Source organism: Prinia subflava, chromosome 12 (assembly GCF_021018805.1).
Source record: "Prinia subflava isolate CZ2003 ecotype Zambia chromosome 12, Cam_Psub_1.2, whole genome shotgun sequence".
Classification (NCBI taxonomy): domain Eukaryota; kingdom Metazoa; phylum Chordata; class Aves; order Passeriformes; family Cisticolidae; genus Prinia; species Prinia subflava.
In genome coordinates, this window is record NC_086258.1 from 9,477,400 (window position 1) to 9,500,412 (window position 23,013).

General features: G+C 53.9%; 1 protein-coding gene across 11 annotated transcripts in view; it reads left to right on the plus strand.

Moving 5' to 3' along the window:
* The window catches only part of DAB2IP (DAB2 interacting protein), a 154,827-nt gene that overhangs the window by 128,066 nt on the left and 3,748 nt on the right, over nucleotides 1-23,013 (plus strand). For 10 of the 11 annotated variants that reach the window (XM_063409533.1, XM_063409531.1, XM_063409528.1 and 7 more), the window contains 9 exons: nucleotides 5,977-6,121; nucleotides 8,079-8,223; nucleotides 11,223-11,459; nucleotides 12,923-13,124; nucleotides 13,286-13,464; nucleotides 14,957-15,830; nucleotides 17,989-18,141; nucleotides 20,897-21,099; nucleotides 21,676-21,763. In XM_063409533.1, coding sequence (XP_063265603.1) covers nucleotides 5,977-6,121; nucleotides 8,079-8,223; nucleotides 11,223-11,459; nucleotides 12,923-13,124; nucleotides 13,286-13,464; nucleotides 14,957-15,830; nucleotides 17,989-18,141; nucleotides 20,897-21,099; nucleotides 21,676-21,763 — 2,226 coding nt within the window. The remainder of the gene's footprint in view (nucleotides 1-5,976; nucleotides 6,122-8,078; nucleotides 8,224-11,222; nucleotides 11,460-12,922; nucleotides 13,125-13,285; nucleotides 13,465-14,956; nucleotides 15,831-17,988; nucleotides 18,142-20,896; nucleotides 21,100-21,675; nucleotides 21,764-23,013) is intronic. The other variant, XM_063409529.1, reaches the window with a different exon arrangement.

The window sequence follows — 23,013 nt, forward strand, 5'->3', positions numbered from 1 at the left end:
TGTCTGCATCAGTGCCTGAGATCCCAGAGGCTCCACACAGGGGACACGGCAAACAGTAAACAGACTTGATGACTTTTCCCCTAAAATGGAGCTTCTGCTTTCCCTGCCTGTCATTTGCCATCAGCATTAGCGCAGGGTTTGGGGAGCTGTCAGAGCAACAGGAGTTATTGGAGCATGGGAACCAGGTGGTGCATCCTGGGCTGGACAGGCAGGGACAGAAAAGCAGCAGAAAGGTAGAAAAAATCATGAATGAGAGAGGAAAGCAGCGCCTCAGCCCTGCCTGGGGGATGTGGGTGCACCCCAGTGCCCCTCGGGAGCGCTTCCTGTGGCTGCCCCACCATGCTGACCGTGAGTGCAGGGACAGCAGGGCAGGGCCCCCTTCTCCAGCCCTCCTGACTCTCGAGGCTTTCCCGGGATAGAGGGGGGTTCCTCATCCTTGTGCATCACCAGGAGCCCTTCAGAATCCCCCCTGCCCTGCAGCCGTGGCCATCGGCAACCACTGATTGATTTCTTTGATACAGGGGGTTTTGTGGCTCTTGGCCGCTGTAGCTGAGCTAAAGCAGCAATTACCGCGAAACAAGCGTCCAGTAGATTATCTTGGAAGACTCGTTAACAGCTAATTGCTGTTGTGCTGTTTCAGGCCCTGTTTTCCTGCAGCGATTTGCTGTAAATACGGGGTAATCCCTTAATGAGGCGGGGATCGGTCCGTGTGTCTGCCCGGAGCTCCGGGGCAGCAGAGGTGCCACAGGAGAGGTGACGGTGCCACGTGCCGCACACAGCCGGGTCTGGCCAGCTCTGTCCCTGTGGGGCAGGGCCATCCTTGCCCAGAGCCACCCCGTACCGAGGGACACCCTGCCAGCCAGGTGTGCTTACCTGGAGCTGCCAAAACCCAGAGTCCCTCCTGCCAGGGGGGAGGACATTGGGGGCTGCAGGTGGAAGGGGGAAAAGGGCTGTAGCTGAATTTTTTCCCTGAATCTCTGCGTCGTCCTGGGCTGCGTAGCTGTACCACAATAGGTTAAAAGGTGGAGCATGAAAGCAGAGAGTTCCCTCTGGAGTCAAAGTCCGCGCTTCCCTTGATCTCTGTGGGAAAGGGCAGAACTCCAGCCCTGCAGCGCTGGGTTGGTGTGCACGGAAAGCCCTGAGCTGCTGCCGAGGCAGTGGTGGAGGGCAGGGAAGAGGGGTTTGGTGAGGTTCGGAGTGCAGGCACTCAGGGAGGGAGGAGCTGCCCCAGCCCGCTGGAAAACCTGACAGACATCAGTGCTCCATCAGCTCAGCACACACAGAGGTGCCCTTATGGCAAGGAGGGCTGAAAGAGGGATGGATATTTGGTGGCTGAAACAGAAATGTGGCCCCTCAGCTCAGTCCTTCACTTGTTACCTGTTTTCACCCTCCTAGTGAGAGCACTGATGGTTTGTTCCCTGTAAGGATGTGGAAGATGCCCAGTGGTTTTCACATGGTTTACAACCCACAGAGTCATAAAGCAGTTGTGCTGTCAGGGTTGGAGTTACCAGGAGTTCTCAGTCCTGCCTTACAGGGCTCGATGTGGTCCCTGTGGTGTGGTTGTGGATAGGTGGCTGCATCCTTCCCAAAGCACTTCTGCTGCTTCCAGAATATTTCCCATGCTTAGATTGTTTCAGGGCTGTCTTAGAGCTCCCGGAGCTCAGTTCATGACCATAAATATACAAAAAAACTTCTCTTGTCCAGAGCTCTGGTAGATCAAACCCAGCATTAGACAAAGCTCTAGCTAACCAGCTGCTGACTGGAAATAAATATTTATGGTGTTGGGAATGGAGTGAGGAACAAACATGTGTGCTGTTTGTTTGTGCTGTGAGGATGTACCTCCGCTGGGCAGATGGGCTGCTCCCCCCGTGTGCTCTGCTGGGACCCCACGTTCCAGTGGCACAGCCAGGGCTGGCTCAGGGCTCTGGGGCCTGCAGACCCCACACGGGGCCGTGGGGAACTGCAGGGCTCAGGCAGGGACTGGAGAGGTCACTCCTGTGTTAGGGTTGTGTCCCTCAGGTTTGGTGATTTCCCTGAGCAAGGTGAGGACACGGACTCCTGTGAGTTAACCCTCACATGGCCATGCACCACCTTTTCCCAAGGAGGATTAGAAAAGGCCAGAAGTGCCACGGATGAGTTCCAGGGTTCAGAGGAGGGAACACCACTCCATTTCCTGGCAGAGGAGTCTGGAGCAGATCCCCAGAGGAGCTGTGTGCTGGGGGAGCGAGAGCCTGGGGCTGTGGTCTTTGGTTTCACACCACCTGTCCAGGACCTTTCCCTGCTCCGCAGCCTCCAGTGCCGCAGTTCCCTCCCCTGTGGGAGTGTCCCAGTGCTCCTCCACCCCAAACCTACCGCCCCACCGACCACTGGTGCTTTTCACCTTTGCATAAGGGCCCAGCTGGACTCTGAGCTAGTCTTTGAAATAAGCAATAATCTTATTACCTTTATCAATTCAATCCTCTTAAGGTTAAGTCAATCCTATTAATCAGGCTTGTGATTTGGAGAACCTTATTATTTCAAAGTCAATCTGCCCATCAGTCAGTTACGATACGGGAATGATCAGCTCAGCCCGGGGGTGTGTGAGTGCCACGGGCAGTGCGGGCCGTGGGTCCCCTCACTGCCGGGCACCCCACGTGCTGCAGCTCCGGACACATCCCGGGGAGGCTGGGCTGGCAAAGTGCAGGATCCTTCCTGCATTGGGACAGGACACGTCCTGCAAGGCTTGTGCTGCTTCCCAGCTCCCTTGAGGTGCTGCTGCTCCCAGCACAGCCCTGGTGGCACCCAGCTGCCTCCATCCCTCTGCCCCCGGGCTCAGGAGCTGGAGGGCTGGGCACTGCCAGAGCCACCCCAGAGCCACCCCGGGCACTTGGAGCCCCTCGGGGCTGGGGCTGCCAGCTCCTGCCTGCATCGGGCTGCTTTATGTGCAGAGTGCAGACCAGTGCAGCCTTGTGCTGTCATGCTCTGAATTTATTTATTTATGAATTGCTCTTCTTTATCAGCATATGTGCAGCTACTGGGGTCACACAGGTTCAGATCCGTCCAGTCTGAAGCAAAAAGCCTTAAAATAAACATGGGAACAAGCCTGAAGAACACGGCCACAGCCCTTAATTTTGGCTGTAGACCTCTTCCTTCCCCTCTCGACTCCCATGTAATGAAATAAAGCATCTTATTTTCTTCCATTGCCAGGGGCCCTAACTGAAAACAACCCCCTGCTGATCTCTGCTGCTCAGAAACAGGGAGTTTTATTGGCTTTAGTTATTGCATTTTATTCAGGACCTTGTATGTGGGTGAGTGAGGCCCCCGGAGGGATTCCACAAGTATTTGCATTCCATTTGTGTCTTCTGAGTGCTGGCTGCTGGAGTACTTAAGGCAGAGATAGCAGAAGTGTGATCCAGAGCCGATGTGGCTTTTCTGTGTGGAGGGAAGGGAGGGAGTGAAGGTCTGGCCGGTGGCCCTGGGGCAGAAGTGGGAGGATGTCATGGGAAGTGGCCCAGGGCCTTTCCCTGGCCCCGGAGCTGCCCAGAGCAGCCCCTGCAGAGGAACGTGCCCAAGGACGCTCTCTGAGGGAATATCGACCCCCGACACATCCCAGGGCCAGGTCCTGCAGCCCAGACCTGCAGGGACAGGGAGAATCCTGCCCCGTGTCCTGGGCTCTCCCCTCTTTCCCTGCTCAGTTGCAGGGCCGGATTCTGCAATGCTGCTCCTCAGCTTTGGGTGCTGTGCATAATGGAGTTCTCTGGGACTTCAGCAGCTTTCCTTTCCACTTGGGAGACAAGGGCTCCTTTTCCCAGCTGTTGAGCTGCAGATGCTCCATGGGGAGTAATAACAGCAGCAGAGATTTCCAGGGGATCTTTTCCGGCTTTGTGTTGAGCCCTGCCAAGGAATCCTGCCTCGTTTTAAATTCTAGAGAATTCTGTAGTCACCCAAATTCACTTTAACTCTGGCTCCCACTTGGCCCTGGGTGTCCAGGACTCGGCAGCCAGTGCTCAGCTGACAAGAGGGGGAAAAGCAAACACTTGGCTAAGAGACGCTGTAAAACTCAGTGTTCCTGAGATAATTAGTATGTTGGGAAAGTGACAGGAAAGAGAATCAAGCAAAGCCAAGGTCAGCGGCTGCTAATTAAGAATCAGCACCTTGTGTCAGCCTGAGCGGTGGCTTGGAATTGAAACGTACCCTGGGAGAGCCCCGGGAAGATAAAGGTGATAGAGTTACCCAGATAGCTGCTAACGGGATTTGAGCGGGGTTTAAAGTTTCATTCCAGCTTGGCTGATAAAAAGGGCAAAATGAGAGAAAATAGCAGAGGGAGGCGCGTGCTTTGCTTCCAGGAGGGATTTTTGCCTCTGCAGCTGCTGGAGCATTGCAGACATAGCAGGATTTGAGGAAGGGCATCTTCTGGCTAAAGAAATAATGGAAGTGACTTTTTTTTTTTAGCCCAAAGCTCCTCCTCTGGCTTTTTTGGAGGGTTTTGGGGGAAGGTCAAGGCAGTGTGTTGGTCCCAGTGGGTGTTGTGGGAGGGTGGGAGCCGTGGATCGTTGGTACTGCAGGGGTGTCACCTCCCCTCCTCCTGTGCTCCTACACAGGGATGTACCTGCCTGCCCCAGGGCTTGCCTTTGCCTGGGACAGGAGCACAGTGATGGAGGGGCTGTGATTAAATTATTTGGGTCTTCTGGGTTCAGGGAAAGCTGTTGAACCTTGATTAAAGTTTCAATCCAGAGATGTCCATGTGAAAAATGAAACAGAGCAACTTGCCTCTGATGCAAAGCTCCCATCCAGCCACTGGCAGGGAGGGGGATCTGATGTCCCCTCTCCCAGTGTGGGTTGGAGCAGGCTGGACCATGGCAGCTCTGCTGTACTTGGGGACATCAGGGACAGGACCTGGGGCACTGTGTGGCAGCCTGGGGGGCTCCTGCTGCCCCTGCCAGGAACAGGCTGTGAGGGGAAATGAATTTCTCAGTGGAAGGTTATTACTAAGCAGATTATGTTGTTTTAATGGAAAGGAGTCTAAGAAGGTGCCCTTGGTTGTGGAGGTGGATGAACGTGAGTGTCATCATTTCTGTGTCTCCTGCATGGGGGCAGTCAGAGGGTCAACGTGGGTGTTTGCACAGTGCCAGCAGCCTCTTGCCATTGTCACTGAGGTGAGTGGTGACACCTCAGCACCTGGCACAGCCAGGAGGAGCAGGCAGCGCTGCTGTGCCCACTGGCAGTGCAGAGCACAGGGATCAGCGTTAGCAGGTGCCTGGCACTCCTCCTGGACCAGGCTGCAGCACACCCACATCAGCAGCGTGCACTGGAGCTCCCCACGCCCTGCTCAGTGAATGCTGCGGCTGAAGCAGACCTGGAGCTCTAAAACGCTGTTTTGGCTCTGGAATTTGCAGCTGAGGGCAGACTGATACAGGGGCTGCTCCAGCTCACCCCTTCCATTGCTCTGCAGCACAAGGGATTATCACATCCCATGGATTTGGTTGTGTGCACATCAGACCAAGAATGTGCCCAAAATGGGCGCTGTCAGTGCTGTTTATCTCATGAATAGGGAGGAAATGGGAAATTTGAGTATCTCAGTGCGTATCAGAGGCTTGTGTCTCAGCCATTAACTGGGTACAGCCATGACATCGAGCATGGCCCTGGTTTGCAGCCAGTGCAGTTGGACACCAAACACAGCCACCTTTAACAGGGGAGAAAAGGTTTTGTCCCCACAGCGTGAGGCTGACACAAAAGCAGCCACACAGCAGCACCAATGGAGAGGCAGATGCAGGTCTGGGATGAGGCACTGTTGGGGTGCAAGAGCTGAGGCTCTCCAGAGGTTTATTTCTTCTCATCTCTGAGGGAATTTGGGCAGGTGGTGAGGCAGCGTGTTCACACAGGATCACCTGCAGTCCCTCGGGTGTCTCACAGGTGGGAGCTCTCGGGGCTGGGGAGCTGCAGCTCTGCGGAACCAGTGCCAGTGCGTGGTGACCCACCATGGGCTTTGCTTTCCAGGATTTCTTGACTGACCTGATGATGTCTGAAGTTGATCGCTGTGGTGAGAATGAGCATCTCATTTTCAGGGAGAACACACTGGCCACCAAAGCAATCGAAGAATACCTGAAGCTGGTGGGACAGAAATACTTACAAGATGCCTTAGGTACGTACAGAGCGTTGGCAGTCTCGCCAGAGGAGGTCTCCAAGCTGCACGGTGGGGACGTCCCCTGAGCCCTGATGGCCACCAGAGGCCCCAGCGCTCTCCTGCTGGAGGGTTTCCCCAGCAGCAGGTCCGAGCCTGGACAGGGCCGTGCCCGCAGTGGGCAGCTCCCTGCTGCCAGGTGAAGGTGCCCGCAGAGCTGGCGCCTCCGTCTGCTTTTGAGGAGACACCGAGCGGGTGCCTGAAGGAGTTCTCTGCCTGTCTGGGTGCTGCTGCCACGGGCTGAGCGCCGCTGCCCCTGCAGCCCTGCCGGAGCCCTGCAGGCCCTGCAGCGCTGCCCAGTCACAGGAGATCTCCCGAGCCGCGGGGATGCTGCCTCCCGCATCACCCAGCACTCACAACCCTCCTGGTGGGTTTTTTTTTCCAAGTGCTGACTCTGTTTATGGCTCCAAAAATACTTCTCTTGATGCAAATGAAAATAATTAGAAGCTTGTGCTTGTGGGCAGGTCAGGAAGGAATTGCTGCATGCAGGGAACAGAGCACAAGGATGAGGAGAGGCTGCCGTGGAAGCTCTGTGAGCTCCCATTGGATTCACATCCCAGGGCAGCACGAGCAGAGTTTCTATTGAGGTGTTAAATTTTTCAGTATGTTGGGTTCCTGCTAGTGGATTTGTATCATTTTAGCAAGGAGCAAAGAAGCATAAATACTTTATTAAGAGAATAATAATAATAATAATAATAATGAAAACCTTGAGGAAAGGGAAATAATTGAGCAAATTCAGGCAGAGAGCCCACAAGAATAGCAGAAGGAATGTTATTTATTTCTGCCTTGTAATACTTTCTAGTTGAAGGCAAGTCTGTAAGTAGATTACTCATAAAAATTCTCAAAAGCCAGGAGATTAATGATATCAGAGAATTTTGAAATATTCCCTTTTGGGGGCTCACTGCTGCCAGGCCAGTTCCATCTCCAGGACGAGCCTGGGGTTCACTGTGGGCTGCTGGTTCTGAGTGACCTTTTCCCAGAGAGATGAGTCACCTGCATGTCACAAGGTGCCCCAGGGCAGCGTGGCACTGTCCTTGGAACCATGGAGCAGGTGATGGGGCCAGGTAAGAACAGCAGGCATCACCTGCAGGCAAGCAGAGCAGCTCCAGAGCTCCCTGGCAGAGCTGAAAATGCACTGGAGAGGCTCTCCAGTATGTAATTAAAATTTGTTTTGGCAATAGGGAAGGAATGCAGATTGGAATGGGGAAAAAACAGGATGGGAAAATCCAAGAGAGTCAGGAATTAGGAGCAAACCAACTGGAATTAGAAGAAAACCAAAGCAAACTTTTCTCCCAGATCATCAGCCAAGCTAAACGCTGCCTCCTGGTCCCTGTTACCCCCCCCATCCCCAGTCACTGCTGGGATGAAGGACTGACCCCCCAACCCTGTGCCCAAGGGTGAAAGGTGGCACAGGAGCAGAAGCTGGTGGAGCAGCTCAGTGTGAGCCTCTGCAAGGGTGAGGAGGAGCAGCCAGGCAGCAAAGGGGAACACAGGAAAACTCAAGGAAATATCTTAATTTCGTTTTATGTGATGTTCAGCTCAAAATAAACCAAGTAAATTGTTTCTTCCCTTTAATGACCTATTTCTCCTGTGAATCTCAGTGGTTTGTCAGCACCAGGGCAGGCACAGGCTGCAGTAGCAGGCTGTGCTCCAGTCATTACAGGGCTGCAGCCTCCTTCCTCCTGCACTAGCCCCAGGGAGCCCCTCTGGAGCGCTGCAGGGGCAGCACAGCCCTGGTGCAATATCCCAGAGCCACAGGGACAGGGATGGGATGTGCTGGGTGTGCACCCACGGAACTGCCAGGCTCTCCTGGCTCCTGGGGTGCCAGGAGCTGCACGGGCACTGGGGTTTGGGACCAGAGCTGCTTGAAGGCTGCACTTCTCCTGTCTCCAAACCCATCACCAACTCTGTTTTACAGGGGAGTTCATCAAGGCACTGTATGAATCGGATGAAAACTGTGAGGTGGATCCCAGCAAGTGTTCATCTTCAGACCTCCCTGAACACCAGGGCAACCTGAAGATGTGCTGCGAGCTGGCCTTCTGCAAGATCATCAACTCCTACTGGTGAGTATCCAGCAGTGGCTCTCCCTCCTCGTGGAGGGCTGTGCCTGCAGGAGCTGGGACCTGTCTGTGGCTCTGGCAGAGCTGTGCAGGGGAGCTGTGGGGCTCTGCAGTCTGGACTGTCTGCTCTGGGGATGTGGCACCTCCCAGATCCTCTGGCCCGGTTGTTTCCAGAGGTGCTGAAGGGTCACTGGGGCACAGGGACAGGGCAGTGGAGTCAAGGAACACTGAGTGGGACCAGTTCAGAGGTACTTGATGCTTAATGTGTATGAAATGCTGGAATAAAGGGCAGACATGCATGTCCTGGATCTTCCACCCATGACACAAGTCAGTCTGGATGGGACTGACAGATCTGCACCTCCAGGAGCACCCGGCAAAGCCCGGAAATCCTGCAGCAGGCAGGAGCTGTGGCACCTGTGAGGAGCTGCCCCAGCACAGGCAGCTTTTGTTTGGGCAGATGTTCTCTGCTTGCAGAGTGCTGGAGCTGGGAGGAGGATGCTGTTCTCCCTGCTTGGCTTAGCATCCCACATTCCTCTGGATTAACCCCTCTCTCTCCCAGCCCTGGGCGGTTGCTGGGTGATGGGAGCCCTTTGCCTCCTTGGCCCAAGGCCTGGTATGCAGCTGGAGGCATTTCCGAGTTGTTTGTTCTCAGGGTGAAGGTTCTTGCAACTGGTTGGGACAGGCCCGAGTATCCCAAATGGGCTGGCGGGAGGCAGTGGATCCTGCTGGGGAGCTTGGGCACAGCTGTGCTTGTGCTGCTCCTGCTGGGACTGGCAGCCAGGAGTCCCTGGGTCTGTGACAGCTGCTGCCTGCAGAGCTGACCTCAAAGGGGAAAGAGATGGACTTGGGACTCTCTTTACTTGAAGAAATAAAAGTATTTGCTATTTTTTTGCTAGCATCCTCAGAGCCTTTGGTCCTGATCATGAGAGAGGGGGCATTTTTGTGTCACTGCTGCATTTTCAGCCTTCCTGCTTAAAATCTGGGCTTAGTTTTTATTAATGTATTTATTTAGTAGAACACTGCTGTTGCAAAGCATCAACGAGGGATAATATTGGAGGAAGGAGGTCTTTGAGAACGAGGATTTCTTGTTTTCTCACTTCTCCTAGCTGTTGTGTTGAGGTTAGAAAACTCATTATAAATAATCTCCCAAGATACTGAGTGAGCCCTCCTGGAAGCCAGGAAGGGAACTGCTTTTCCTGATCCTGCTCAGGAGAAAGAGGGAGCAAGAGGCTCACTCAGGCTGCCATTATCTGCCACAGGTACACCGAGGGCAGGTTCTTTACAGGTATCCTATTCCTTATCCTTGGCCAGTTAATTACTCTGACTCAGGCGTGGCGTTTACCTGCTCTCCCAGGAGGGATTCACCACTTACAGTCCGCAGTGGGTCATAATGGTTTGAATTAATGTCTTCCTAAAAATACCCAAAGCAGCACTCAAAGGTCACTCTAAAAATAGGCTGGAAAAGTGACCCAGGGAAAGTCAGGAATGCACAGGAAGTTTGTTCCTCTCATCCTGCCTTTCCAAGGAAGGCTGGGGCAGCTGAGCTGCTGCTCTGAGTGGTTTCCCCTCAGTCCTTTGAGCTCAGCGGTTCTTGGGGATTAATTGGGCTGATGAGTGTTGGGATTGGCCAAGGTATCCCAACAGCCACTGATCCTGCTTTAAATAGAGCACTGGAGTGTGTGTGCTCATCTGTGGAGAGAGTCAGGGAGAGGAAAGAGGTTCACAATAACCGAAAATTGTTATAATTATGACATAATTTGGACATCTGGAAAGTTTCAGAGTAAGCAGAATTTCAGCATGTGGAAGCTCGTTACTGGGAAGTTGGGTAATGAATTACAGGCCCATTTGTCACATAAAGCCAACGATCCGAATTCCATCCGCTGTGACACGATTAAACCTTCACAGGCTCCAGCCTGCGACGGGAACGTGCGGGTGCTGCATTTCAGGGGTTTGCTCTCCAGTCACTGCACAACCTGTCCTGATCATTCAAGCTTCAAATTGCTTAAAGGATTCTCCTGTTTCTGGGCAGATACCACGAAGTGAAAGGGTTTTGTCCAATTGTGTGGATCAAGCCAAAGACAGAAGAGAATTTATCCAAAGCGTTGGCTAATGTTATCTGTAGAGCTCAGGGTAAAAAAAGTTCATGAGGGTGAAAGTGTGAAGGCAGCACAGGGCAGAGGCTGAACAGGAGGCAGCATTTTCCAGGCACTTCCGTGGAGTGTCACCGCTGTGTCAGGAGGTCAGATGGCCTGAAATGGAGCCCAGTCCCCTCACTTGCTGTTGTACCCCCACTGTCAGGGAACAGCTCTGGGTGTGACACAAGGACACTGCTGCCTGGCCAGGGCAAGGGATCTGTGCCAGGGGCACCAGGACCAGTGGCAGCGCAGTGCCAGCCTGCTTTGGGGTGGGAGTCTCCAGCTGAATAAATAACACGTGCTGGGAACAGGATAAGGTGGGAGCAGGGAGCTGGGGAGGGCCGAGCAGGAACAGGCAGCAGTTCTCTGGCGATAAGGGCTGCTGCAGTGAGTGTCTGCTGGCCCCAGGGAATTCTGGCATCCAGGAAAGGCAGGCTGAGGTCTGTGCAGCTACAAGGCTGGAGTAACTCCTGTGGGGCTCTGTGTTTGTACTAGGCACAGTGGGATTTGATCCAGGTGCTTGAACAGAAGTATTCCAGTTTGCACAGACCTCCCTCCAAGCTCCAGCTGTGCCAGAAATTCCAGTGCTGCTGGTGATTCTTCAGGAGATGCTCTCATTGCTGGCTGAGATTCCTCCAGCTCAGAGCACCCCACAGCACAGCCACCGAGTCCTGAAGAGCTTCTGTGCACAGTTTGCTTCATATCCCAGTCTTTCCAGTTTTCTGGGGTCTTGGCAGCCAGCGTAAGGTCCAATAGAAGCTGCTTCTCTCACATCTTTACAGAGCAGCTTTGCTTTTTCCCCTGTGTGGGTTGAGACTCCTGACACTCCAACCCTGACAGACACTGCCTGTCCTTGTGTCATTCCAGTGTCTTCCCAAGAGAGCTCAAAGAAGTTTTTGCCTCGTGGAGACAAGAGTGCAGCAACCGAGGCCGGCCCGACATCAGCGAGCGCCTGATCAGCGCCTCGCTGTTCCTGCGGTTCCTGTGCCCGGCCATCATGTCCCCGTCGCTGTTCAGCCTGCTCCAGGAGTACCCCGACGACCGCACCGCGCGCACCCTGACCCTCATCGCCAAGGTCACGCAGAACCTCGCCAACTTCGCCAAGTAAGCGGGCTGTGGGCAGGGCAGGGCTGGGGACGGGACCTCCGGCTGCGTGGGCAGAGCCAGGCGCCGGCACAGAGCCCCACACTGGCCACTCCCTTCCTCGCTGGAAAGGACCTGTCTGCTTCCTGTTGGCTTTTTCCCCACATCTCTCTGGGACTCGTTCCCTCACTGTCAGGTCAGGGAGATCACTCAAGTTTCCAAAACAGGACATGTTTTATGGGCAGGAAAACAGGCTGTTTTGACCACATGGACGAGCAGCGGGGTGGCAGTGAGGACTTTGTCCTGTGATGTCCTGTGGGTGTAGGACCAGAACCCGATCAGCAGTAGTGATGTGCTCAGCCTGGGAACTGTTCCATCCCTCCTCTGAGCTCTGGGACCTTCTCTGCCATTAAAATGCAGCTGACTGAACTGGCAAGGCCTGAGAACAGGGACACCATCAATTTCTAAGCCCATTGGTTTGATGGAAACAAAGCGAGAGATTTCTGAAAATCTTTCTACTGGCTGTAGCTCTGAGCTACTTATCCTGAGCTCTGATAACAAAATGATGAGCTTTTTGAAACATGAATGGACAGTTTCTGTCTAAAGCTCCTTAGATCTGGAAACTGGCTTAGTGCTCACACTCACAGTGAGGAACGCACAGACGTGCCTGCAGACACCGGCAGGAGATGAACAAGTGTGTTACACTAGATGACAGAAATTCTCTGTATTCCTGACCAATCCCTAACTAAAGGGTTTTCATATTTCCGGCACTTTGCAGGAAAGGCTCTTTAACTAAGCTGACATTAGTCAAGCTGAAGCGATCAAGCCGAGCTGCCCTGTGCATGGCACTGGGCCGAGCCTGTCCCATGGAACTGGCACAGCCCCAGCTGCTGCCAGGACAGTCCAGCCACGAGGCCCTCCCTGTCGTGCTCTGCATCAGACAGAAGACTGAGGACAGAGAGCTTGGAGGGCAGAAGGAGGTGGCAGGAAGCCCGAGGGGACAGTGGGGCTGGCCCAGCTGCAGGGGTGGCTCTCCAGGCTGATCCCAGAGCAGTTGTGCTGGCATTGCTGGAGAGTGCAGGATTCCTGCTCCCGACCTTCACTGGGCTCCAGTCAGCTGAGAGTGATTGCTGTGACAGCGTCTTGATTCCCAGTGACAGGTCCTGTTTCTGCAGGCTGTGCCCTGACCCAGCAGTGAGACACTGGGTTACCAAGAACTCCTTTGTTTCTCCTGCTTTCACCTTTGTTTCTGCTGTGCAGGTCCCACACTGAGGAGGGCTTAGCTGGATAGGGCTGGTGTTAATTTTGGTTCCATGGTTAGTGAGGTGTCCCAGGTGCCTGCTCACAGCCCAGGGATCCCAAAGGCTTGAAAGGGTTGAGATGCCAGAAGAGGGTTCTTAGCTGTGTTTGTTGTACCTGCCCTTTCCATGGACTGCACTTTTTTCTCCTGGATTTAGCTGAAATCTGTGTTGCTTTCTCAACAGGTTTGGCAGCAAAGAGGAATACATGTCCTTTATGAATCAGTTCCTGGAACACGAATGGACAAACATGCAGAGATTTCTCCTGGAGATTTCCAATCCCGAAACCATCTCAAACACAGCTGGCTTTGAGGGCTACATTGACCTGGGCCGGGAACTGTCCACGTTGCACTCACTGCTCTGGGAAGTCATTTCCCAACTGGAGCAGGTATCCAGGGAGTGGCAGGGACAGCTTTGGGGGCGGGAATAACGGAGAAAATGTTGTTCATGTAATTCCCTAAAGAGCCTGTCCAGCAACTGGCAATGCTCACGGTTCTCTAGCAAAAAGCACAAGATGGTGGTGGTAATTTTTCTCTCCTTTCTGCCCAGGGCACTGCCACCAAACTGGGGCCGCTGCCGCGGATCCTGCGGGACGTGAACGCCGCTCTCAGTAACCCGGCCTGCGTGCAGGTGTCGGTCACGGCCGACCACGCCGCCTCCACGCCCAGTGCTGGCAACAGCATCTCTGCAGGGCTGCAGAAAATGGTCATTGAGAATGACTTATCTGGGTAAGAGACCAACGGGGCCTGGCCCTCACCAGGGACATACGGAAATTCCCACAGGGACAGGCAGGACACGGTGCAGGGTGCCTGATCCACCAACCAGGCTCTCCCATTGCAGAACTGGTGCTGGCTGTAGTTCAGCTCTGACTCTAGAGAGAGCAGTGGCTGCTGGTGCCAGTCCATGGCTCCATCCTGGGCCCCTTGAGAGCCAAAACTCAGGATGTGGTCTGGAAATCAGGAACCTTGTGGTTCTGGTCTCAGCTGTTGAGATGTGGCTGCAGAAGCAAAGTGTTCATCCTTTGAGGACCTTGAGGTGATGGGAGGTGTTGTTAAGGGCTATGAGAGAGGTGCAGGATTGGCTTTGCCCACCTTTGCATGAAGCAGGCTGTGTGCTGACTTCCCTGAGATCCAAACCTGGATGGTTCCGGAACTATCCAGGCTGTAGAGGCCCCACAAGGAATTTCAGTCTACTTTGTCCATTTTTTATAAAACTGAGAGTTTTCACTGCTGAGCAGTGATTCACAGACACAGTCACCTACATACTTTTTGGCCCAATTAGGTAAGGAGCTTCATTTGTGGGGAGGATGAGGCTTTTGCAGACCTCTAATGTTTCTGTTGGTGGAAAATGAAATGGAGCCCACACAAACGGAAAGACTGTGTTAGTAAAATAGTTTGTAAGTGGAAACTGCATAATATTTAACAATTTAATTAGGAATGAAAGGCAGCAATGGCACTGGACTTGCTCTAATCAGAGCTTTCATCTCTAGTGCCTCCCAGCATGAGGTGCAATTATTTAAATCCAGTGCTATGGAGGATCTCTGACAATATGCTTCCCCCCCAATACTTGCTTACAATGCACCATCTTTGATCAGCAGAATATTCACATTAAGCTACTGCAAAGCTCTCTCTTCCTATCCCCAAGAAATCAATATTGCATGAATGAGCATTGCAGCAGGAGTGGGGGGATAACCTTCAGCTGCCAGGCTTTAGCTCAGCTGTGTGAGCGCTCCCTGACCTGGCAGGCCTGGGGTGGACCCGGCCCCAGGGTGTCCTGTGCTGTCCAAATGCTGCCCAGTGTGCCCACAGGAGCTCGCTGCCCACGTGCAGAGCAGGGGACACGGGGCTGGCGTGGATACAGCCTTTGGGAGCAGGAAGGGTGACACACGCTGAGCCAGAGCAGGGCAGCTCCCAGGAGTGTGTCCCTGAGCCTCTGACAGTGCAGTGCCCTGTGTGCACTGTCCTCACTCCCCTGCCCGTTCCCAGGCCAGCCCAGGGCTCCACAGTGCTCTCCCCACTCCTCACACCATCCCCAGCTGGGCCAGCCCTGTCCCTGCTCCCGCTGGGGCTGGGTCCTGTCCCTGTCCCCATCCCTGTCCCACACAGCTGCGCCACCCTGATTTCTGAGTGATTTCGTTTTCCTGCTCCGGTGCAGCATTCACAACTCTTCTTTTTTGTTTTGTTTTCCTCTCCTCTTCCTTATGCACTGACTTCCCCGCAGTCTGATAGATTTCACACGGTTACCATCTCCAACCCCTGAAAACAAGGACTTGTTTTTTGTCACAAGGTCTGCTGGGGCCCAGCCCTCGCCTGCCCGAAGCTCCAGTTACTCAGAGGCCAATGAGCCCGACGTGCAGATGTCTAATGGCAGCAAGAGTTTGTCCATGGTGGACTTGCAGGACAATCGGCTCTTGGACAGTGGGGCCAACGCGCCCGGCACGGCCGACTCCCTCAATGACAGTCAGTCGTCCCTGGGGCAGTTGCAGGGCGTATGGACCACACGGACTCAGCAGAACTGCGTGACGGGCATGGCCACCGTGCGCCGGGTGGGCCAGACCCCCACCACGCCCAGCGGCGAGAGCGCGCCCGGCCGGCCCCAGCTGCTGGCGCCGCTGTCCTTCCAGAACCCCGTGTACCAGATGGCCGCCGGGCTGCCGCTGTCCCCCCGCGGCCTGGGCGACTCCGGCTCCGAGTGCCACAGCTCGCTCAGCTCCCACAGCAACAGCGAGGAGCTGACGGCCAACAAGCACGGCTTCGCCGGCCCCGCCGCCGGCGAGGACTTCTCGCGCCGGCCGGGGGAGCTGGCGCGGCGGCAGCTGTCGCTGACCGAGAAGGGCGGGCAGCCCACCATGCCGCGGCAGAACAGCGCGGGGCCGCAGCGCCGCATCGACCAGCCGCCCCCGCCGCCGCCGCCCGTCAGCCGCGGCCGCACGCCGCCCTCCCTGCTCAACACGGTGCAGTACCAGCGACCCTCCAGCGGCAGCATGATGTCCTCGTCGCCCGACTGGCCCGGCAGCGGGGCGCGGCTCCGGCAGCAGTCCTCCTCCTCCAAGGGTGACAGCCCCGAGATGAAGCAGCGCACGATGCACAAACAGGTGAGTTCGGGCTGTCCAGGCCCTGGCACTGAAAGGGCCAGGTGGGGTTAGCCCGTGGAGATTGCTGCCATGGGAGGGGATGTGGCTCTGAGCTGCCACATCAGTGCCAACCCCATAGTGGCATTGCACATGGGGATGTACCTGGGCTCTGGCACCTCTGGCCCGGGACTGAGGCCCTCCAGGGACAGGAGCACAGAGCAGCGTCCACGCCCGGTGTCCCTCCGTCACTGGCACACTGGAATGTGACGGCGGTAGGTGGCAGAGGCTCGAGGGCAATGGCAGCCATGCCGCTGTCCTGCGCTACCATCTTGTCACTGCTTTGCCTCTCCATGCCCAGGCTCTCATCCCATGCCATAGTCAACCCCGCGCCATCTCCCAGGCTTGGAGCAGACCCTGATCTGTACCTGGGAGCCTCCCTGCTGCTGCTCCCATCCCAGCGGGGCCGTGGCGCTCCTGGACATTCCTGTTTGCTCTGTGAGACCCTCCCGTAGGAGCGGGGAGGAAGGAGCTGAGAGCAACGTTCCTGTGCAGAGCTCTGCAGTGATCCCAGACCACAGGCTGGGCTGCACAGAATTCCATTCCAGTGTCCATGGAGGTAAAAATGGAAGGCAGTAGGTCACAGGCCTAGGGCCATTTTATAGTGCTCATTTATTCACTCTACATTTCAAAACCAGCCCTACAGAACATTGTCACAGTCAGATCTCTGTGCCTGAAGGAAGAGTTTTGAAAGAAAAGCAAACACAGAAACTGGACAAGCAGCAAGAGCCCACTGCTCCCAGACCCTGGTTAGCTCAGGCCCTTCTCCAGCACTCAGTGCAGCAGCTGTGGGGCCTGGCCCGTGCTGCTGTTGGTGCTCCTGTCAGGGGCTGCTCCGTGACTCCGGTATCGATCCATAAGCGCTGGCATTAGCGGCGCCGTGCAGCAGCCTTTGTGTAACACAATCAATGCTCGTTAGGGACAGAGGGCACAGAGCTGTGCAAGGAACACACGCCTGGTTGTAGCAGTCATTCTTCCGGAAAGACAAGGATGCTCCATGTGGCCATCAGAAAGCCCTGGCCAGGTTTTCTTCCCAGAAGATTCCTCCACTCACCCCTGTGGTCCTCTCGAAGTTTCTCTTCAGACCTGAAGTCTCAGAATGCCTCTCCCACCCTCACTCTGCACGTTTTATTTGCATGGTGGCAGCGTGAGGATTTGTAGCAAGTGATGTTCATGAGCCAAGTCTGATACTTCAGATTCATAACTGTGGCGGTAGAAGACCAGACTGGAAGATTGCATGGGAAAGCCCCTGACCGCAGTGAGGAGATCAAACCAGTCTCCACTCCTTCTGACACACAACCTCCTGTTCTGCTGCCTGACAGTGACTGGGTTTCTCTATCCGAGGCTGGAATGAAGGAGAAGATTTCTGATATTTCTGATTTGTTAACTTGAGTTCCCAAGTCATTAACTTGAATGACCAAGTCATCCAGATCCCGTGTGTTCATGTGACTGTTTACTGCAGCTTATAACAAGGCAGGATGGAAGTGAAACAGCTGAAGAGTGACTTCCTTGTAATATGGTTGGAAAATATTTAGGCAGTGCCACTGGCAGTCCCTGCCCAGGCCAGGACTGAAAGGCAGCAGATGTGACTGGAGCTCACTGACCATGGAACATCGCTGCTGTAAGTGATACTGAGCATTTAGACCTCTTCAGCATCCTTAGTGTAGCCTCAGCTGAAAAGAAACTTTTCTTCTCTGAGAAGGCACCTGCATGGTCATAAGGAGCATTTCAGTTTTCAGATCTTGTTTTATGGAATCCACGGACAAGATGAAGCCTTGTGAGAACTCTGCTCATGGAGTGAACAAACCACATCCAGCCACTCTGCTCTCCTGCAGCTCAGCGCCTTCGCAGGTCATGTCCTGAGAGGTGACAGGATCTGCTCAGACACTGGGGCCGTGACTCTGAGCAGGCTCCCACTGCTCGACCCAAAGTAATGTCCCACTGTGGACCAGGAGTTGTTCCTGCTCCAGCTCCAGCTGCTCTGGTAGCTCAGCCTGGCTCACTGCTGTCTGAGCAGCATGGGAGAGGGCCTGCTTGGAAGGAAACCTTCTCCCTCCAGTTTCATGACCATTTGTGTTACAGGTTTTTCTTTTGTCATGGTTGTATCATTGTTTCATTGTAGGCCCCTTCTCCTGTGAACCCCAATGCCCTGGACCGCACTGCTGCTTGGCTTTTGAATATGAACATGCAGTTTTTAGAAGATGAAAGCATTGACCCAGATTCCAAGCACAGGGATAAGCTCAGGAATAAGGACGAGCTCAGCCAAGCAGAAAAGGTAAAACCTGATTGGATTGAAACAAGTTTCTGAATAGAGAGAGGATTTCCTTGAATGTCATTCCCTGAGCACCCTGGGGAGAAGGTGGGCTGTGTGCAAGTCCCTGCCCAGGAGAGAGGGGGCCAGGTTGCTCCCTGTCCTACTCAGCATCACAGGGAACTTTTGGGGAAAGTTTGGGAGGTTTTCACACTCAGTGACTGGAATCACCTTCTGATGAAAGCAAGTAAGAGACAGGAGCCAGGAATCAGATGTTGATGCTGCCCTGAAACAAACTCTGCAGCCACGCAGTGCCTCTTACTCTCCCCATTCCAACTGACCCAGCTGCTGGAAGAAAGCTTGAACAGTAGAAGAGGCACCCCTGTAAAAGAGATGGAGTAAGGCACAGGCATGTCCCATAAACAGGGACATGGAGCAGGAAGCAGCCTCCATATCAAAAAGCTGTTCACAGACCTAAAAATTAAGTCCAGATTTTGGTCTCAGAGACAAAAGTGGTGCCTGGGGTGACTCTGTGGCACTTCCACGAGCTTATGGCAGTGTCACACAGATCAGGGCCTGGCTAGTCAGGGGTCTGCCAGGAAGCCAAGGGCAGACTATTCAGTCTGAGCCCCTGGGCCCACAGAGGCCCTGTGCCTCTAAAGCAGAGGGGTGCTGCTCCCTTCCTCTCCTTCCTGAGCGAGTCTAGGGTGGGAGAAGCTGGGAAGAGACAAAGTAGGCCTGGCTAGGGTGAAAAATAAGGATAAAAATGAGGATCCAGCAGTCAGAAGGTAGGAAAATCCCATCTTTGCTGATTGCTGCTTCTACAAGAATCTTTCCCAGCAGCCTGGCTCTGCCAGGATTGTGGCACTTGAGCACCAACAGCATTTGGAATGTTTCCTCAATGTGCTTCTCTTCTGTCACAGCAGCACTACAGGCATCACCCTTCCCTAAGCCCCTGTCCTGTTTCCTAGTGCAGGCATGTTCCTGCTTTTGTTCCAATAGTCTTCCTGGTCTCTTTGTCCTCTCTTAAATCCAAGGAGAATGCTGAGGGCAGGTGTCCTAGGAGCTGGGAGGTACACGGTAGCAGCTCCCCGCTGCCCCAGGAAGATCAGGGCAGTTTTGTGGGTTCAGCCCATCCTGACTGGGTGCAGGGCAGGCAGTGATGGGGTGACAGACTCTGATGGCACTGCAGTATCCCAGCGCCTGCCCCAAGCCCAGTGAGAGCCCTGGCCCAGGCTGTCTCATTGCCATGCAGCATCTTTCCTTACTCTGCTGTCCCATCAGTCACTGACATTCAAGATCACCATTAGCATAACCTCTCTCCCCATTACTGTAAGACCTGAATGGTAACTGAGAATGAGACAAGTGTTCTAGAGACAGGAGCGACTCCTTCGGGCTCTGAGGCCTCTCCTGCTCTCCTCTGAGCTCACTTACGCTGCTCCTATTTTAAGGCTAGGGTAGGTATTTAATCTTTCCTCTTCAAGCAACTCCTTGCTGTCTGACTTTAGTGCTTCTGTGCAGCTGTACGGGTGCTTTGTTCCCTCATTGCTTCAGGTTCCATGTGCAAACCGTGATGTTCCTGTGCTGCAGTAAGAGCTTTGCTAAAGGAAAACCGCCTCGCTCCGGCACTTTGGCATTCAGCAAGACCATCAGCTCCCTAAGTTTTCAGTGCTTGGGAGCTGCAGTTCCTTTTGCTGTGAGTGGAGTGCTGGCCAGGCCCCAGCACCAGCCTGGTCTGGGGTCCCACGGTCCAGGAGGACTCTCAGACCTGGGACATGACCCAAGCCATCACTGCAGTGCCTACCCAGGTATGATGGCCAAAGGGACACAACAGAGTGCACTTCTCTCAGTTCACTAATACCACTTGTAGCTTTAACTGCCTTCCTGACTGAGATGGAAGCCTTTTTCCTGTATCTGACTCTTTAAAGCAGCTTGCCACATTATTAGCTGCATATTAATTATTCTAAAGTTATTCCAGTTGAGATGCTTCCTTAAAAGACTATGTCCAAATACATTTTTTTGAAATTAAGGCAGTTTTCCTGTTCACACCCTCACTGGATTTTCCTTTAGCAAAACCAGTTTACTGAATGCTGTGCTGCCACAATAGCTGAACCCAGTTTTACCAAGCCCAAAAGCTCTTAATTTTTTAAATTGCTTTATGTGATTCTGCTGCTGATTTATAGCTTACCCAAATAACAATACAACTGTGGGGTCTTGGCTTCATGCAGCAGCTCTTCTTGGACTGAACCCTGGTTTGAGATGTGAGTTAAACGCTGGGCCCCAGAAGGCAGGAGTGCTCTGTGCCCCTCGATGAAGGGTGATGAGACAGCAGCATCCTGCATTTGTCACTGCAGCTGGTGCTGGGTGCCCAGCCTGGCCACAGCCCCCCGTTTATTGCTGCAGACAGAAGAGCTCCTGCGTGAACCCCAAACCCCACGGCTGCTGCCTCTCCTGCCTGTGCGAGCCCCGCGCTGTCGGTGTGAGCCGCTGGCCTGCTCTAACCTGCATTTCCCCTGTGAAATGCCAGACTCTGCTAACAGCCCCTCTCTGACCTGCCAGCGACCTGCCCGCCCCGCGGACCCGGCATCGCCCCCGGCGCCGCCGAGGAGACGGAAGAGGAGGTGTCGGCGAGCGGGGTTGTCTGACACGGGTTTGCAGCTATAGTCTGATACAAGGACAGGGGCGTGAGCGGGTGTGGGGGAAACCCTGCCAGGGCAAGCCCTACGAGGTAACGTGCCACGTGTGTTTTCTCCTCCTGTGTCTGTCCCTGCACGCCCAGTACCAGCAGGACCTGGTGGTGCTGCAGGACAAGCTCCGCATCTCCAACAAGAAGCTGGAGGAATACGAGACTCGCTTCAAATGCCAGGAGGAGACCACGCAGAAGCTGGTGCTGGAGTACCAGGCCAGGCTGGAGGAGAGCGAGGAGCGGCTCCGGAGGCAGCAGGAGGACAAGGAGATCCAGATGAAGGGCATCATCAGCAGGTACAGGGAAATGGGAGTGCCGGGGATGGCAGCAAGGCAGAGCAGCTTGGCTGGCATTAGAGCTCACCCCTTCTCAGGACAATCAGGATTCTTTGGAGGTGCAGGCAGGTTTCACAGAGGAGTTTTTCCCTCAGTGTTACTTGGGACAAGGAAAAGCCCAACATTTTCCTGATGCACAAGGGCAGAACTTTAGGAGGGGAGAGCTTGGAGGCTCTGGCAGGCTTGTTCTGTTCATATAGCTATGGATCTCTTCAACATCCCTACTTGTAACTCTAAATCCCTTCTCCCACCCAGTGGGAAAGGTGTTTACGTTTGTCCAGGACTGTTTCAATGCAGCTGGTTTCACTTTTACCTGAGCCAAGCCCACTTAGTGCTTTCAGCCAGCCCTCACCACTGGGTCAGCCTTCACTGTGCTGTGTCACTTCAGCTTTGGGGCACTCCGCTAGAGAGAGCTCCAGGGAAGAGTAAGAGCCAAGGAAAAAGCTTGGTTTGTGGGTAGGAGGCAGAGTGTGAGGGTAATACCTGGGCTTAGCAGAGCCCAGCCAATGTAATTTTTCTTGTGTGCACGGCTCCCAGACTGATGTCAGTTGAGGAGGAGTTAAAGAAGGACCACGCTGAAATGCAGGCTGCTGTGGATTCCAAGCAGAAGATTATTGATGCACAGGTGAGTGCCTCGTGACTGTCACAGCTGTTTGCAGCCTTGGAGCATGGCACAACAGGCGTGGGGTGGCAGTCTGGGGAGGGAGTGTGCCCACAACTCACTCAGTGAAAGGATCACACCCCCTGGAGCATTGCGTGGTGCTTCGTGTCCCAGTAATGCCTGCATCATCAGAACAGGACCTGGACACAGGGAACACACAGCCTGCCCACAGCCAAGCCAACATGTTTCTTCAGCCTTTGGGTTGTGATTTGCAGGATTGGGAAGCTCAGTTACTGCAATCAATTACAGTGGAAGAGGAGCATCACATGATGGATGCAAGCCACTGTGCTTGGAAAAGAGAATATGCAAATCCAGCCCATAATCTTTTAGTCTGTCTAACAGAGACCACCATGTCCCCAGCAACCAGGCCTCCCCACAGCTTTGTGGCTTAGAAGTGATAGTATATTCTGGCCTTACACTTAACAACCCTATTGATCACTTGAGAGTCACAACGCGGGACTAATTCACTGTATAGCTAATAAAAGGGAGACACAGTAACTTTGTAAAACAACCCAGCTTTTCTGGGGAGCAGTTTGTTCAAAGCTGCTAAATCATCCATCCCAATCTGTCCTGTGCTCCAGCAGAGCCGAGCAGACCCAGGGTGTCCCTGAGGTGTCAGTGGTGGTACCTGCAGCCTCGCAGCAGCTCTGGGCCCTTCTCCTGTCCCTGCACCTCGTGGGGTACATGTGAGGTTCTGACCATGCCCTGCACGCTCTCTGCTGTTCTCCTTTGGGCACCTCAGGCTGTACATGGGTTGGACGTGTGCATACTCTGACTTTCAGAGTTACACACAAGCAACTGCTGTGCCTCTGAGCTGGTCTGTTCCTCTGCTCACGGCAGTCACAGGAGGGTGACACTTGTTCAGTGTCACAAGGAACAGGAGTGGTAGAATCAGGCTGCAACATGGAAGCTCTTGCTCCCATCCTAACAATACTGTAATCAGCAAGAGCTGCCATCAAAGACAGCCTGGGAGGCTACAAGTCATTTAAACTATTAATTTACACTAATTAAACACTGACAGGAATAACTATCTTGGGAGAGTTTGGGTTTAGAAATGGAATCCTACCATCTTTGTAACAGCTGAGTTAGAGCAAACAGTACAGTGTATAACGGAATAATTAGAGCAACTGTGTTACCTCCATTCTCATCAGGATCCTAAAATAAATGTAGCTCACATTGCACAGGCAGGAGATATTTGTAGCCCTGCGGATTTC